Source organism: Diachasma alloeum, unplaced genomic scaffold (assembly GCF_001412515.2).
Source record: "Diachasma alloeum isolate Michigan unplaced genomic scaffold, Dall2.0 Dall_scaffold_00316, whole genome shotgun sequence".
NCBI classification, from domain to species: domain Eukaryota; kingdom Metazoa; phylum Arthropoda; class Insecta; order Hymenoptera; family Braconidae; genus Diachasma; species Diachasma alloeum.
Window position 1 is genome coordinate 934,596 of NW_021680455.1, and position 18,933 is coordinate 953,528.

The window sequence follows — 18,933 nt, forward strand, 5'->3', positions numbered from 1 at the left end:
TATCTTGTGAATAAATCAGGTGAAATTTCTGTGACCATTCGACCGAATACCCAGAATTGAATTCATGTCACGACGCCCATGTAATTGAACGCCGTTCGGTGAAATTGCTGAGAATAATGTGATGCAGCAAATTTGAAAAACTTCCGCCTTTTTATATTATAAAAATTTAATTTAGGAAAATACCGTTGGAAAACAAAGTATGACGATCTTTTTGAATGAATCTAATTTCGTCAAATTTGGATACTAAATTGGTAGTGTAAACATAAGGTTTTGAGATTGGAATAAATATGGTAGAGAGAAAAACAAGTGAAAAGCCCGATTTCAAATTTTAATGACCAACGTCATGATGAAAATCGATTTCTCCGCTATCTCCAGAACCAATCGATTGAAAAATATCGTCACGTCATATTTCTCAGGAGAAGTTTCCCTGTCTATCCGCGGGAACATCCGAAACAAAATTTATTCCGGTCCCCGGAAAAAAAACAATGCTAACAACCAAAGAACACAATTATCTTCTTCTCATTATCCCCCGTCCCTGATGTGAGTGATAAATTTCATGTTGTTATGACGTCGAGTCCGGTCACCTCGGTGCTATTCGCCCGAGTTTTTCCACCGCAGCTCGACTCAACAAATGCACCATTCATACCCAACTAATAAAAAAAATTATTAAAAATGATAATATTACTCAGCCAATTCGATAAAGGTAAGCATTTCCGCCTGTTCTAGGCTTAGAAAACATTATCAAAAGATCAAGGAAAATTACACTTGAAAACTGAATATGACGACCTGCTTTCAAGAATCACATCTTCAGATATTTTGGAGATTTTTTCACTTTTAAAGATTTTATATTATTAACCTACAGCTATTTTACATGGTTTCAGCCCTCTGGTTTGTCCTCATATGTAACTTCATGGGCATCCTTATTGTGTAAACATAATGTTTTGAGATTAGAATAAATATGGTACAGGAAAAAGCAAGTGAAAAGCCCGATTTCAAATTTTAAAGACCAACGTCATGATGAAAATCGATTTCTCCGATATCTCCAGAACCAATCGATTGAAAAAAATAGTCACGTCATGTTTCTCAGTAGTTTCCCTGTCTATCGGCAGGAATATCCGAAACAAGATTTATTCCGGTCCCCGGAAAAAAAACAATGCTAACAACCGAAGAACACAATTATCCTCTTCTCATTACCCCCTGCCCCTGAGTGATAAATTTCATGTTGTCATGATGCTCAGCTCGGTCACCGTGGTGCTATTCGCTCGAGTTTTTCCACCGCAGCTCGACTCGACAAATGCACCACTCATACCCAACTCTTTATTTTCCGTTTTTTCTCCTCTTCAAGCGTTAAAACTTCACTTGTCACTAACGGAAATTCTTTCTCGCGTTTATTAAAATCGCTGACAATGGTTCATTGTTCTGTCAGTCAACAAAAAAGAAAATACATCAACGAAACGCAGAGTTTATTTTCTTTACACTCTTTTTCCCCCCACGACCAGCAAAAAAAAAATATGCGGGTAATGCAGGTGTTGCCAATGTTATTTGTCATTCTGAAATTCTAGTCATCACATTAGCATAAATATGAGCCCTCAGTGCTGTGCAATGTTCGGCCCTTTACTTTGTAGCTTTCACTTGGTATTCAAAATAAAACTGAAGAAAGAAATCGAAATAAAAATGAATTTTCATTTCCCATGTTCGTGTTTTGCTGTAAAAATAGAAGAAAGAAATGGAAATAAAAGTGAATTTCAATTCTTTATTCTCGTTTTTTCGTCAGCCTTCGAGGAACATATTCACGAGACTGTGAGAAATACCCTGGGTATTCCTGAAATTTGATGGAGTACAAGGATATTTCGAGACTCGCAATATGACCGAGGCATGCACTCACTTCAGATATATTCAAACTCGAGGCTTTTTATGCAAAGCAATTTCACCTGCGTCATTCATGCTCAACACCCCATGAAATATCCTTGCAAGATCATCTCGAGTAGCATCCTCTTTTGAATGTTACCCGTCTTATGTTCTTTTTTTTTTCATTTTTTCGATTTGTTTTCTTCATTCGGGCGGATCTTTCCCTTTGTGCAGTCATGCGGTATGCGCTACCTCCAGACTAAATGCTACAGACGAATCAACATAAATTTAACGCACTCGCGTTAAAGGCCTAGATGGGTTGGCGGAGCGAAGGTGAAGGGTAATTGATGAAAATATTGTTTGGCGAGTATTTTGGAATTTGTGATGCTGTGAGGGCAAAATTATTCTTTGGAGACAATTGTAATGACATGATGAATGGGTCACTTATTCAATATGAATGAGTGAATCATTTGATTTGCTTTTCATTGGTTTACACGGAGAGAAAAATTCAATAAAAATTACGAGAAAAAAAAACGTAAAAATTACGTTTCGAAATGTAATCCGCGAGCGAAGAAAATTCAATAAAAAGTGTGAGTCGGAACTGAAATTGTACGAATCGCCACGGAAATTCTACAATTTGTTCCGTAAAAATTAACCACCTGTCTGATGACTCGGCGCTGTGGGGACAACAGGTCGTTCCGTAATTTTTCCCCAACAATTGACAAATTTTACGGAACGGAACGTAGAAATAACTCACCAGCTTCGTTCAAGAATTTCAAGAATTTTTTATTTTTGAGGCTTGGACGTTTCTGTAAAATTTTACTTCTGCGGAAAAAATTACGTGAGAATTTTTTATTTTATTTTGTGATAAACTTGAAAATTCAGTGAACGTTTCAGATTTCTTCTCTTCCATTCCTATAAAAATTGCCGGAAAACGATTCCCCACTGCGGATTACTTGGATTGTTCCTTTTTTTTTATTATCGTTATTTTACATCGCTTCGACCCGGTTAGGGTATACTGCGATGATGCACTGAGAGAAAAATCTGAAGTCCGATTTACAATAAGAAAATAGTTGAGGCAGTTTTGGTGAACGATACGATTTTTTTTTGTATGCGGCTCATAACATTACAGTAACTTCACAAGCGTAATTTTTGCAAATCAAAATGCAGTTAAACTAACCAAAGTTCAAAAGTAACCACGACAAATCTATTGTGAGTAGAACTATAAAATAGTTGCAATGACTACATTCCATTGTAGTAATTACTTCTCCGGCCACAGTTACCGTAACCCATAAAAAATTGTTGAGGACTTTTTGACTATAATTCGATGGTGATGGAATATAGTCAGAAGAATTATATTTTTCTCTCAGTGTGATCAAGACTTTAAATGGTTAGATCGCACCATTCTACCCGGCCGGGATTTGAATTTGGAACCTTTCGCCAAGCCACCGGGCTACGTGAATTGTTCCGTAATTTTTACTGAATATTTCTCTCCGTGTACAAAGTATTTATTTTTATAGTTGCGATATTTTACTTCTTTTTCATAGATCTCTTATACAGAAATTCTGCGAAACTGCAAATTTCAGCGCAATTATTCCCTGAAAATTGAGAGACATCAGGAAAAATCTGAGTAATTTGGTTCTGAATATTCATATTTTGATTAAAAATGCGAGAAAGTTAGAGAATTCTCATCTTCTTGCCGGTGAAAAATTTGGAACTTCGTTGATATTGCATATGGGATATATAAATAAATATTAAATGCAGTGGATTGAACTTTAACTTCGTTTATTTATTTAGGAGACTAAATACTAGTCACAAAGACCAAAAGAATATTCACCACCTAATGAAAGAACTCTCTGTTCTTTCTCCCCACGAAATTATTGTTTATGTTTATGTAAAATCTTAGGCGACTCTGGTGCCCTCCAAGTCGATTCGTTTTTAGAACCGTCATTTCTTAGTTAAATTCTATAAATTTGACTCAATAATCCAACGATAAATATCACGACACCCATTTTCCCATTTCTCTCCGATAATGACCACAAAATTCATTGACTAATTATCATTTGCGATGACAAATCAACTTCGTGTTAATTAACCTGCAGAATCAACCTTCCAAGAACAAATCCCTTTCTTTGATTCAGAAAATACCTCAAATTGTACTAGACAAAAAACCCAAGAACTGTGAATGATAGAAACAAATATAGAAAACTGATTCAACTATAAATCACAAAGATTTCCAATCAATAAAAACTAAAAATTGATTTCCCCCAAAGAAACTAATGAATAAAATCCTCTCCAATTCCTTTCATCATTCCCAATGCAACGAAAATAGAACCCCCATTTATTTATCTTCCCGTCTGCACAATTGACAAATCCAAAATGACCTCATCGATGCGAAAGTAAAATAACGAAAGCAAAATACCCGGTAGAAAATTGTTCACTAAGGTAGAGGAACTCGTCGATGCGTCACGAGAAGATATAGGGAGTGGAGTTTGTACGATGCTAATGTTTGTGTACACGTTTTCAAGCACACATGCCAAACGTTTGTCATCGCCAATGGGCGAATTGGTTGGAAATATAAATGAGCGGAGCAAACGCTCATGTCAGCGTGATATCACTGGCCGAGTTTGTGCATGTACCCAACGGGTTTTTCATTGTCGATGCATTTCACGTTGTTAAATGTATGTGTGCACAAGCAATACATCTGCATTCCACGTATCGATTAGCGGAGATACGTTACGGTATCGATTGGATCGGATTTCTCGCATTGTCTCGTGAGGTTGACAATTGTCGGATGGAGATATTGTTACGATTTTTATTGACAATATTGTTTTGTTTGACTTTTAATGGACGAAACATTGCATAACTCCAGTCAAAATAGCGATATTTTTTATGGAAATTTTCAGAAATATTGGATTTATGAGAGTAGAGTGAAAAATACATTTTCATTAACTTAAATCTCTCCAAGTACTCAATTTTATCCCTCAGTGGTTGATTTTATTACGTGGAAAAATGAATCATCCTTGCAATCAGAATTTTTCTTACGGAAGAAATAGCAGTTGTGTAGTAGGACTGAAAGGAAGTGGAGAGAGAGATTTATCAGTCTTCAATATCTCGAATCTTTGGAGAACGAATGTCTTAAATTTGGTGACTTGAATTTCAAGACATGCCAGTCTTGTCTAAAAAAATGACTCATTGTAAGACATTCGCAATTTCAATCATGGCCAACATTGTTGAAAATGTTTGACTGAAATTTTTGATGCACTTCTTGCAAAATATCAATTTATAGCCCCACTGAAATTTCAAGGAATTCCGTAAGTGAAAATTCAAAATTCTATGGAAAAATCAATGGAAACTTTCAATTTTAGTTCAATTATTCCATGAAAAGTAATAGAAATCCGGAAAATTCAGGTAAATACATTCTTCAACAATTTTCAGTTAGTTGGAAGTACAGCGCAATTTGGGGAATTCTCGTCTTCTTGAAATCTGAAATTTCGCTATTTCTCTGCCCCTAACTCAAATTCAATATTATTCAATACCAAAGTTGATCATTAAGACATATCTCTGTATCTCATGTCTTAAATTAAGACGTCATACACAGATTAAGACACGATTTCTCGTACTACATCCAGAGAAGAATACGCCCAACTCAATTTTTGCTGGCAAATAAAAACCCTTTGAAATAGTATAGTCGTGAACGATATTTTCCGTAGTGATTGTCACCTTTACGAGTTCAGAGAAGGGCTGCTGGCAATCTCCAAACTCGTAAAAGTGACAATCACAACGGAAAAATACTTTGGAAACATCTCTTAACCTCCGTTTCAAAATATCAAAAGACCCTTTACTGTTGGAAAAATTTAGCTGAATTTTCCGGGAAAAAACTTTGAATTCGACTTAAGAAGAAAAAGTCAATGGAATTTCAAATTTTTCTGAAAATTCAAGTAAAGTCCCAATTCTTTAGCAGAAAGACTAAAATTCCCCAATTTATAATACGTGAATTTTCCACTGAAAATGAATATTCTCTGCCAAATTTAAAGGAACTCCCTGAAATTTCCGGGTAATCTGGAATTCAAGGAGGAATTTCTCTGAATTTTCCTGATTTTTCCTTAATTGTTGTAAAATAATTAACCTAAAATATACAATTCCTACTAATTTTTCCACGAAATTATGAATTTTCAATGATAAAATCCCTGGAAATTCCAGTGGACCCGTTACTCGTCTAAAATTTTCAAGATCCTGACCGGAAATTTCAATGCAAAATTCTCAAGTGTTCAGCATTTCCTCCAAAAACAGAACAAACATCCACAACTCCGAAATCCTCCAATCGCTAAAAAAAGTACGATAAATTTCCCGTGACAAGTCCATTCCCCTCGACCTCCAATTTCTGACATTTAACTCTACAAAATGCTGCACTAAAAGACCGTCATACTGTCAATGTAACCTCTAGTAATACTCCATTGCATTGCTCGCCGATAAACCGTGTTACGTTCGTCACGCTCAGGCCGGACCCACCAGGGACTCCATTGCTCCTGTAATTTTGCACTCCCAGGTGTGCAACAAGCGAGACACCACTCTGCTATTAAAAAAAAAGTGGTACGTGGGTTAAAGAGAGAAGCGAGTTATAAAAAAAGCGGATGAATAAAAAACCGAACAAGAGAGAAAATAAAAATAAGAGAGGTGAAAATAACAGCATCCGACGGTAGTCCAATAATACCAGACTGTGAACGAACGTGTAATAAAGATAAGCCCTGACATACTGAGGCCCAACGGTAGACCCTTATTTGGCTTACAACTCCCCGGGACTCCCTAAATGTTCATCTCGGGTATAAGTTTCACGGTGTGATGACCGCCAACTCAATTCCTGCAATTTACCCACCGTGAAATACTAAAATTCTTTATCTCAGGGTGCAGAAGAGGTATTGAGAGTGAAGATAAAGAGAGAAAGGGGGGGAGAGGAAAAAATAGTGGGGCAGGATTTCCCTTGCGTGCAGTCGTGAAATCGATACTGAGAATAATTCTCGGACGATAACACTGAGTCTCCACCCATATTTTCCCTCCGACTCCCTCGGCTCTTCCGTTTGGACACGAAGAAATTGCTGGGGAAGACTGGGTTGAGTTAAGTGGAGGAAATTCACTTCGGTGACGATAAAAGCCCGACCGAGGGACATTTTATTTCTCAGAAGTTGAACGGTTTTTTCGTCATTTCCGGTCTTTTGAGGAGATTGGAAAGGTGTTTTGCTTTGGATTTTTGTTGGGGCGTTTCGGATGTTGGTAATTCTGGGATTATGGGGATAATGCAGTGAGAGATGAAATTAGTTCGGCGAAAAGGTATATGGTCCCGTGAAGAGATCTTTTGGCGCGTGAAATCAATTTACTGACAAAGCAGAAAGTTTCTTCCAACACATGATAATTTTTGGAGGAGCAATTGTTCTCGTGAGACATTCATGTCGTTCGGATAAATACATTCGTTAGACAGAGAATTATGGGAGGCTCCGGTTTTATCAAGTGAATGTTATTGAGTTAAAAATTTTTGTCTGAATTTTCCGTATCGAATTCCGGAAATTTTTGTCGTGTTCAGGTTCCACAGAAATTTGAGAAAATCTTGTCATTGAAAAATCAACTATTCCATTGATTTTCAGTTCAAACGATCTGGAAATGAATGAAATACTTGATTTTTCAGTTCAATTATTCCGTGAAAATTCAGAAAAATTAGGAAAATTCAGGGATAAATTGACAATTCATATCATTTTATTTATGAATATTCATGTTCCACTGAAGATTCAATCAAGTTGTGAAATTTCCATATTACTGCCGCTGAAAACTCATGAACTTCCGTGAATTCTACTTAAAACTTGGAATTTCATCGCCATTTTTTCCCTAAATCCGATTCAATATCACTCTCATGAGATTTACTATCATATCTTCCATGAAATTTAAAAAAAAATTTAACCGTGTACGAATAAATTTGTTGCGGTTTCAAACAAATGATTTTTATAGGGGAAAATTGATTCCGTATGAATTATTTATAGAAAAGCTCTTAATTATCAAAAATGGCAATTTTTTTATTATTTCATCAATTTTCCTCCAAAAGTAAACTTTCTCATTCTTATTCAGATCTTTAAAATGTTTTCTAACGGTTCAACATCGAGATTCAAATTCATACGGCCAAAGTTTAAATATTAAAATCATTATAAAATGTCCGGATACTGGGAATCAGTTGGGGCTCAAATGAAAGCTCTGTTGTTCGATTACAAAAGTAGAAAACCATTTCACTGGAGAAAAAATAGCTAAAGTGCTTGGATATCCATAACGTCTTCATCGAAAACACTAAAAATGACTGAAATTTGTTAACACAAAACTATTAAAAGGGGACAAAAGATTGCTGTATAGAATCTGTCCAACTACATAAAATATCGTGTGACATTTTCCGATAAATCCACTAGTTTCCGAGATATTCACAAAAAGGTACACAAGGAAACCATGCCCCTTCTCCTATTTCACCACAAGTTTCAATGTTTTGAAATCCATTTCCCCAGAATAGCGGAAAAATTTCCCAGGAGTCTATTCACTCCCTGATGGGTGAAAAAGAAAAGTATGAAACTGTTTACCATTTCCATTCGGCGCGAGTCCAGGCCCCCCCACCCCGCCGCGGAACTGTGGAAACAAAATAGCCTATACACCGGACGCATATTCGAGGGTATAGATTTTTTCATGACGTGGAAAAACTTTTCAGCGTAGTTATTTCTCCGCTGGGTGAGAATGAAAAGCGCCAGAAGTGGAGAGGGAAAAACGTTAGCGACCAAGTGAAAAATCGTGACTGAATGAGGGAAGCATTCTCAAATCTCCCAGTCTGTGGACGCTCACAATTCAACATTCATCATTCAACGCAGTGCCCGAGTTTTTTACGGTTTGCATGTAAAATCTGATTAGTTGGGCTTGGAAAAAACGAATGCAGAAAAAAATTCAATCTCGGGCATAAAAGACTTTTTATAAAACTATGCTCAATTTTAATATTTCTCACTGTTCTCTCCCAGCACAATAAAAGTTGATAAATTCTCCGGTTTAATCTGGAAAATGTCAGAAAGTTCGACGTTATGGATTTGAAACATTCTGTTTTCTCGCAAAATTAAATATTGGTTCAATTATTCTGGAGAATTTGTTGAAAATTTGTATTATACTGTGAAACATTCTTGGCAAATTTTGGATTTTTTTACTCGCTTTTTGGAATTTTTATTAGATTGTAATTCCAATGACATTCGGAGGAAATTCGTCATTGAGAAAATAAAAAGAATTCCGTAATAATTTTACGGAAAAATCAATCGAATCTGTGAATTTCAGTTGAATTATCCCATCAAAATTAATAGAAACAGAACATTAAAAATTCAGGGAGGGGATTCAACAAATATTTCTGAAATTATTGATTCTAGAAAAATTATGTCTCGACACCCATGCCTCCATTTCCCTCAGATAATAATCAGAAAATTAATTAACCAATTCTCATTTGTTATTACAAATCAACTTGTCACGTTAGTTTAAACTGGGAATTCAACCTGACAAGAACAAATACTTCTCTTCGATTCAACAAAAATCTCACATTGTACTTTACACCAAACCGACGAATCGTGAATGATCAAAATAAATGTAGGAAGCTAATTCAATTGTAAATCATACAGATCTTCACGGAGAAAATTATTAGGTGAATTTCAACGACTGGTTGATGAAATTTAAAAACTAATCAATTAAAATTCAGAAAAGCCTTTTCAATTCCATTCGAAAACCATCCGTTAAATCTTCAATAAACGTTCGTATTCAATCAAGTTTGCCTACCAATCCCGCAATCATCTGTATCTTGATAATCGATTAAAATCTCGCCTCGAGAATGGTTTCGCAACAATCCAAAATTAATAGTCAAATTTCAACAGCTAGTAGTTGGAATTCACCAAATAACTTTCGTGTTCCATCAAACACCAATTGAGTAAACTTAATTATAAGCTTGTACCCATATCTGAAATTGTGAAATGATTATTCGAATGATCTCTAACAGTCACGTTCACGGTATTCACTGACCAGAAGTAATTCCAGGCCAATCATTCCACAAATATTTCCAATATTATAATTGAGTCTAACAGAAAAATGTCACGACACCGATTCCTCTACTTCCTCAGCTAATAATCAGGAAATTCATTGACCAATTATTTTTTCTCCATGAAACACATCATGAAAAAGAATCCAATCAAGTCGACGAAGTCCATAATTCTCCCCGGAAAGAAAAAGAAAACGAAAAAGCCAACATAATCATCAGAATAATTTTCACTCGTCACGTACTTGTTTTTACCGCTTATAATTCAAGGCTGCGATACTAGCAGGTGATAAAACCGTATGAATATATATAATAAATGATGATTATCGGTTACAACCGCCATAATCACACTCCGGATCCTCATCTTGTATTATTATTTACGCACAGATAACAACACAGGTGTATATAAGGCAACGAAACAGCATTTTGAGTCTCGCGATTTATAGACGGATGCTGAACCCAATCGTCTTTAACGATCGGTTCAATCTTCCTCCTCTTCTGAAGTATCTCCACCTCGTGCTTCACAGCGACCCCATGCGTGCAAACGGATTCCCTGGATATATCACTCGGGATTTATGGCCGAACTATCGTTATTTATACTGCTAACCGGTGGGTAAGCGCCGATCCTTAATAACGCTTACGGAAATTTACGCAGTCTTTCGTCCTTAGAGATCGGATTTTTTTTTTACTATCGGAGATTTGATGAAACTCTCAACGGTGCAGTGTAATGTTGTACGATACATGTGATGAATTTCGGATTATTAATTCATGAATTAATACGAATGTTAATGTTATATGTAGTCATTTGATGTTTGCAATAAAAATGATTTCAATAAATTACTTTAATGGCATAACTATTGTGTTGATGAAATTTTTCTTCCAAGTCCTTTCAATCATTTTAATTTTAATCGATACATGGAGAGAAATATTCAATAAAAATTACGCATCTCTCCCGTAATTTCGGAATGCAATGTGGTTGTAGGAAATTTTACGAAACTGTCACGTAATTTTTACCTAAAATCACGGAATTTTTCCAGAGCGTTCCGTAATTTTTACCGGAATTTCCTGTGAAAATTATGATACCGTCACTTAAATTTTCAGAGTCGATTCCGTAATCGGTGAGGGAACTGTGAGTTCCGTAATTGTTACTGAACATTTCTCTCCGTGTATTTCAATTCAATTGTGATATTAATGGAAATTTTGTTTCAATTATTATTGCGTAACAAATAATTCTGCCAATCGAATTTGTTTCAGACAAGAATTTGTTCGACTGCAAAAGTAGAAAAGTATTTCACTGGAGAAAAAATAGCCAAAGATGTCGTTAAACTGTTTTATCGCTGCGCTACTGATATACCGTTAGAAATTTTTCGAAATTTCATGGAAAATATGATAATAATTCTCGTAAGAGGGACATTGAATCTGATTCAGGGGGAAAATGGCTATGAAATTTCAAATTTTAGGTAGAATTCAAGGAAATTCATTAGTTTTCAGTGGCAGTGAGCTGAAAATATCATAACTTGATTGAATTTTCAAGGGAACATGAATATTCAGAAACAAAATGACATGATTTTGTAATTTTTCCCTGAATTTTCACATAATACTTAGACTGAAAAATCAAGTATTTTATTGATTTCAGATAATTCAAAAAGAAAATCAATGGAATATTTGATTTTTCAATAACAAGATTTCCATAAATTCCAGTGAAAATTAAACACGATAAAAATTTCTGGGATTTGACACGGAAAATTCAAACAAAAATTTTTAACAGTGTACCTTTTCGTAATATTGTTTCTACAAAAAACAATGTCTGCTAAAAATGCCATTATTAAATTAATTATCCATAACAAATAAAAACCTTTCAAAAAGACCAATCGCGATTTTTCCATTGTTTAAGCGTAATTTATCACGACTGAGAAAACAAAAACAGTGGTTACGCATCAATGGGACAGCGCATTCGATCCCCTGGGTTCCGTTGTAAGTGGAGCATGAGGTTTTCAATTCGTTTATACTCTCATGGGTCTATGTTTAGGATGATGCGAGAATGTAACAGCTGGCGTCAATAAACTCGGACGGATTAACATGGATATCTAACGTGAGAGCGATGAATTCGTTGGGTCTTTAAACTGTGGAGCTGTTCATATGAAATTTGGGGCGAAAAATCGATGTGTCTTTTTACCGAATGGAGAGGGAGAGTCGATTTACGACGGATTATCAATTCGAGGGGGAGTCCTATTCATCTATTTTGTTTTGTCAACTCACGGACTTGTTCTTGGCGATGTTTTTTTCAACTTGCCGATTGAAAGTCATTGCTAATAGCGAATTTCAGTCTGTAATTGTTCAAATAATTTCTGATTTGTTGTGACTGTGGCTTCGGCAGAAAATTTCAAAGCTCGTCGGCAATTTTCCACTGAAATCCCTTGTTCCGGAGATGAGCGCATATAAATATTCATTTAGAAGGAAGAATCAATACATTTGCTCTTGCTAAATCAACGGGGGTAATTGATATTTACTCATGCTGCTGCATGTTTCCCAATTTACATATTCAATGACATTTATGTGCTTTATATCCTCGCTGTATCTATTTACTCGAGCAGTGGAGTGATGACACAATTGAGATCACCCGTGAATATTTAATTAAGTATTATTAGTTTTGTAAAATATCAAGAGACTGCTGTTGAAGCAGAAAATTTTCTATAAAAATCTGCAAGCCGCTGTATTTTTGAAGAGCCGTAATGCCGCATTGCTTTAAATTTTTTGAGAACGCTCGGAATTTTCAACACTCTACATTTTCGTCGAAAATCTCTCGTAATTTCCGGAATTGTTTTGGTTTCAGATGCGGCGGTTAACTTTTTGGAGTCCCCTGATAATTCTCCTCTTATCAGCGTACAGGATCGAGGATGCTGAGGCCTGCTCCTGCACAATGTCCCACCCACAGACCCAATTTTGTCAATCAGACTGGGGTAATTATGAAAATCATTCCGTTTGGCCATTTCAAAATGGTTTTCATATAAGAGAAAAATGTCTATGAAAATTTACCCCTAAAATCACCTTTCAGCATTTTTTTCCAGAATTATAACACAAAATGCAATATTTTTGTAGAATTTTTACCCGAAATATCATAATTTTTATTAGACTAATTAAACCCTGAGGAATTATTCATTTGAATTAAATGGATTTGATTTATATTTGCATTTCTATTCACATCAAATAAATATTCCTTTTTCCATAAATGTTTCGTCAATCCAGATGAAGTTTTCTAGGTAAAAATAAAATAATTGCTCAAATAACGGATGAATTGAATGTATGAACACGTAATAATCATTCATTTGGAATGAACGGATTATTAATTTCATGTAATTCAAACAGTCTCTTTGGAATAAATTCATGATTTTATCCATTTCCAATGCAAATACTGTTAAAATGAATAGAATTTGCTTTTTTTAAATTGCATTTAATAGAAAATTCGAATTAAAGAATTTTATTTACTTGAAAATTGCTTCACTCCCCTGGGAATACTTTATCACCAGAATGTTTGTAAAAATGGCTGCAAGGCCAATACACTTCACAATTTTTAGACTTCAGAAATAAATTTCCACAATGATTTTCTCTCCTTAATTATTTCTAAGCACGAAAATTGCATTAGAAAATTCGAGACGTGCTTTTTCATTCCGATAAATAATCAATAATAAATAAAGTGTAGACGCTGTAAAATGTCTTCAATATGACATCGTAATGTAGATTTATTTTTTTCAAGTGTCTGAAACTTTCTAAATAAAACAAAACATTATCTCATATCTTTTATCCGTTTTTCATGTTTCATCATTATTTTCCTCGATAAAAAAATGCCTGTAACAACCCAATTGTGTTAAAGAGGCAAGAGCCTTCCGTTCCCATCCCTCTCGAGGACAAGTGAAAAATTAAAAGACACAAGAGTCCTTTTTCGCTGTGCGCCGTCCTTGAATTATGTGCCCAGAGGTTCACGAGTGTTTGCTAACTCTCCGGAGGTCATGAATGAGTTTCCTTGGCACGACCATGACTCCTCGTAGTGATAAACCTAACTAATATGGTAATTTCGAGTCTATTGTTGGATTCACGATGCCACTGGTCGTGATATACGGAAAATACGATAATTGAATCAACGGAAAAGTGGGATATTCGAGAAGCATCGGGTCATTATCGTAACGAATCGCTGGCCGGAAATTGGTATCGAATTTCATTGGCCAAGGCAGATGGTTCGTTCGATTATTCTGAGGATGGATTTGGAGGACAAGTGATTTGAGATATTTTTTACAGAAAATTTCAAGATTTACGGAACACTTTCGAGACATTTTCTCGCAAATCCGTTCATTTTCGAGATAATTGCACAATAATTACCACTTTTTAATTAATTTACCTGTAAAAATTGTGAAAAAAATTCATGATTAATGAGCTCTTCTCAAATCACATTCACTGAATGAACATTTCCTTAGAATAAATGAATAGAGAAAAAATTTTTACGCTCTCAAACGCTTCATTAATTTGAATTTGGATTAGAAATTTGAATTGAAACTCTAGCACAATTGATGGGTAATTGATTGTTTATTTTTTATTGTTTTATAAATAAAAATAAAAATAATCTCAATAGTCTGTCCAATTTCTTCAGATAGTTTAGATACCTCTCAATAGTTTAAAGTAGATAATGGAGTGGAAAACGTCGCGGTTTAATTAACAACATGACTGTAAAATGTCTAGTAACTCAGGATGAAATGAGAACTAAACGAGTTCTGAAGTTTTATTACAAATGTTGAAAAGAATTTGAACGCAAAGAATGACGAGAGAATTTCCATTAAAGCTAAATAAAAATTGCGAAGAAACTAATTTCAGAGATACCTCCAAATTAATGCACTACAATCAATTCCGACTACCCACGAAGAAATCCAGTGCGATTCGACTAATTATCGTACCGGAATCGCTGACCGGAAATTGCTTTCCAACTCCATCGGTGAATTTATTACCCCTCAACAAGTCCGAGCATTTATGTAACAACCGAAAATAAATACATTTCCAGTTGGAAAAACTCGAGCGTTGAGGAAAGTAAAGAAACAAAATCATTGGAAAAACTAGATGGAAGATTTTTTTTTTAGTTCTATAGTGCTCTCAAGAGCTTCACTTGGAACCGGAGATTACTATCTCCGGAAGGATATTTCTTTTCTCGGTAAACTCCTCTATTTCCTCGGAGCTGAAAGAAATACGTTGGGGGACTTTGTAATGTGTAATTTTCAAGAGATGAAGGATATCACTGGAATCAATTATTAAATTCTATTTCTCCGGTCTATTGCAGTTGCTGTTGTCAGGATCAACAAATTCGTGGAGTTCAATGATCATGAGGCTGCTTATAAGATCAAGCTTCAGAGGATTTTCAAGGTAAATACACTCTCCCTTCAATTGAAAATTTATCTTGAGATGAGCCTAGCCATGGGATAAATAGCAGAGTAAATACTGTGAGAATTAAGACCAAAAAATGCGTCTCACGACATCGACCCCTTTAAGACATGTAATATTTTTTTTATTTAATAATCTATTCAGTCGCCTCTACAGTGAGTTAATTAGCGACTGTTTACAGAAAAAGAAATATATACAAAAAGGAAAAAGTAAAAAATAAATAAGTAAACACATATGGACAGAATAGTGAATTAATTATGTTGGAAGTATTCACGAAATATTCCAAATTGTTAATTTTCAACAAATATCATGGGAAAAGGACACTTCACGTTGACCATCAGTGTGGACGCATCATAACATTCAATCCATCTAAAATTTAAATCAATTGCTCGGTCTCGGTAAATATTCAAGTGAGTCAACCTCAATTCAACTCAAATTTATATCAAACATTTATTCCGCGTCGTTGCATTCCAAATTATTATTGTGACTGAATCAATTTATCGCGCTAGTTTTCACTGGAACTCCAAACTTAAAATGACTATTTAAAGTAGCTCTACCCCTACGGTAAATTCCAAGATTATTAAAAACTGCAAAAAAATTGCAGACAACTCGATTAGATTCGGAATTCTAATTTTTTCTCAATTTAATTATGGTTTTGGTTTTTCAAAGAAGAAATGTTTAAAAATCAGGATTTGACCCAGTGTCTTATGTGAAAATCAATATTTCCATTGTAATCAAAGATTAAAATCTAAATTTTTGTTCATTAGATGTGAAAAAATCAAGAATTTTTTTGACACCTCGTAAAAATAATCCACCGTTTTGTAAACAAGTTTTATTATTTATTTATAAGGGGGAAATGTTTGAAAAAATGCCAATATTTTGCGAAATTTAATTTAGATAATACTGACAGGGTACGAATTTTTTCAAATTTTTTCCCTGCAATTTAGTTGAAAAATTTTAAAACTGAAAATATCCAAAAGTACAGCGTAGCCCGGTCGAAGGGTAGAGCTACTTTAAAACAACTAAAGAATAATAACAAAACTAATTGTAAGCTATTAATCACGAAAGCGAGAATGAATCTTTCAATTCTCTCCAAATTAGGGGAGGATGGGGCAAAACGGTCCCCCTTCAATCGTCAATATTTTCCGATTCAATAATCCGATTGGGATGAGTTAGAGCTCGTTTTGAAGAATGAAAAATTATCTTCAAAATGAAGTTGAAACTGGGAATTTTCACAATGTCATTCACAAGTTATTGACAATTGAAGGGGGGCCGTTTTGCCCCACCCTCCCCTAATACTAAATAAACAATCATCTCATATTACTCGTCAATTTTCCTGAGTGAGCGTAATTATTAGCTCCACAGTTAATTATTATTTCATTTAAATTTATTGTTAGCTTCATCATTCATTCATTCATTTTCTCAGAAATTTCGTCGGAATTCAGAAGCTGTTACTGGACACCAAAAACTTTTTCCCCTCATAGAATAACTTCAATTCGGGGGCAAAACCTTCTTAATGCAAAAAACCATTTGTCACACCCCCCTAAATCCACTTCTTCACACCACAAAATACAAAATAGTCTGAACAACTTTTTCCCCATTTGTTCTCCCTATCCAACAATAGAAGAAAAACATGAGCCTAAACTTTCTTCCCGCAAATATCTCTCCAAATGCAACATCTTGATACAAACATCAGAGAAATACTCTCGAATACAACTCCATTCAAAGTAGTATAGGATGAGGTCTCTCCATTGATTGCAATCAGACTCTGGTGAACCTCTTCAAACATGGCATCATGTCCTCAATACATATTCGGGGCCCTGTCCAGCAACTTCCGTTCATCGGTTATCAGATGCGTTATATGTACATTGCCACCTTCTCTTTTTGTGCTTGAATACCGTCTTGTGAAAGTTGCCAGAGTGTACGTACCCATGGTCGTGTGTTCCCATTTGATTTTGATACGTGTACCACCGATGGGACCATTGGAATTTATCGACGATACGAGAGTACTCGAGCGACTCCCGTGAGAGCAAACGAGATTGGTTTCAAATCGTTATGGAAGGACTACAAACGTGAATTGTATTAGGTGGAGAGAATCGGGGGGTTCCCACAATGAGGACGTGGGCTGCGTATTGTTTAGGTGATTGACTCAATTCTTCTTCGGAAATGATAAAACAGTGAAGATTTTCTATGCCCCGGATGGGGAAAAAGCTTGTTACTTTTCCCATTATTTTTGCACGCGTTTTGCTGATGAGTGATTTTATAATCGAAGAAAGAGTGTGTGGGGAGGCCGGGGTAGAATGGATGCTTTGGACTTGTTTTCTAATGTTCGTGACTCGGGAAAAAAAATTTTTAATTGGAGTCGGTCCATCATGGAGGGGAAAAAAAATTTTGCTATCTCTCTTAGATTCCGAGATATTCATCAAAAACTAGCAAAATGTAAAAATCGACTTAACCCGGTTTACCGCTTCGCTACTGAATTGTTGTTAGCGCCTTTATCTTCGAACTCGGTCAAAAGGACATCCCAGCAAACTTTTTAAGCCATCATTCAACCAGTTCAGAACATTTTTTTTAGTTATCGTGGGTTGGTTTCGAAAAAACCCGAAAATTGAAAAAATCAATCGATGAATTAAATATTAATTAATGGCGATTGATAGTAGACATTAAAAAAATACATAACATATACATAACGAAAAATAGTATTGAAATTAAAATATGCATTCAAGAAATTTTAGGAGTCATGTTTTGGAGTCACGATATCTCATTTAATTTTGCGAATATGCAATTCTCCATCCTAATAGTTGGCTTTATTGCATAAAAAGGAAAAATCATTTTTGCTTTTATATCCCGGATTATGCTAGAAAAAGCAGTCATGACGCAGGACGAAGAGTTCGCGGAGGGAGACTAAAAGTATTTTCGTGTAAAAGTACTTTCCATACTTGGATTGAATACTTGGTGCTGATCAAAAGTACTTGAGAGTGATATTCATGATTTTTCTCCCCTTCTCATCCTACAATAACTGTACGTGTTAATTCGCTTCACATTTTCCCCTGACACTTTCTCCAAAATGGAATGTAAAATACGACTCTGAATCCCAGATTTTCCCTTAAAATTTAATTCCCACCTGTCGCCCTCGGAGGACAACAAAAAATTCATTCCACCACTCTCATATTCCTTTAATCCGAAAATCGTTTGAAAGCAGGGTCACCTCACCCCAACAGCTCTAAAAATCTTTTATGCATCAATGTCACAGGCTACTCCGAAAGCAGAACACGCTTTAAAGCAACATCTAATGCTGTGGACACCGTCTGTGGACAGTCTGTGTGGACGTGTGAATATGGAGCCAGGGGAAACTTGGGTTGTTGGTGGTAGGATGAGTGGTGGAAAGCCCCATATCTCACTGTGCAACCTGGCAATGCGCTGGGCGGAAGTTACCGGCAGACAACGGAAAGGCTTCCGGCAGTTCTACAATCATGGCTGCGTTTGCCACGTGAGTACATCGGCACAACAAAGTTTCCATAATTTACCCTCATCAAATTTCCCCATCTAATCGGAAATTTTAATCGATTCCCAAAACTCTGATT

General features: G+C 35.5%; 2 protein-coding genes across 5 annotated transcripts in view; one reads left to right on the forward strand and one right to left on the reverse strand.

Moving 5' to 3' along the window:
* Window positions 1-18,933, reverse strand: part of LOC107040093 (synapsin) — an 88,438-nt gene that overhangs the window by 54,365 nt on the left and 15,140 nt on the right. The window lies entirely within an intron of this gene.
* Window positions 1-18,933, forward strand: part of LOC107040094 (tissue inhibitor of metalloproteinase) — a 47,923-nt gene that overhangs the window by 27,044 nt on the left and 1,946 nt on the right. For all 3 annotated transcript variants that reach the window (XM_015260035.1, XM_015260036.1, XM_015260034.1), the window contains 3 exons: window positions 12,762-12,888; window positions 15,249-15,331; window positions 18,603-18,839. In XM_015260035.1, the coding sequence (XP_015115521.1) occupies window positions 12,762-12,888; window positions 15,249-15,331; window positions 18,603-18,839 (447 nt within the window). The remainder of the gene's footprint in view (window positions 1-12,761; window positions 12,889-15,248; window positions 15,332-18,602; window positions 18,840-18,933) is intronic.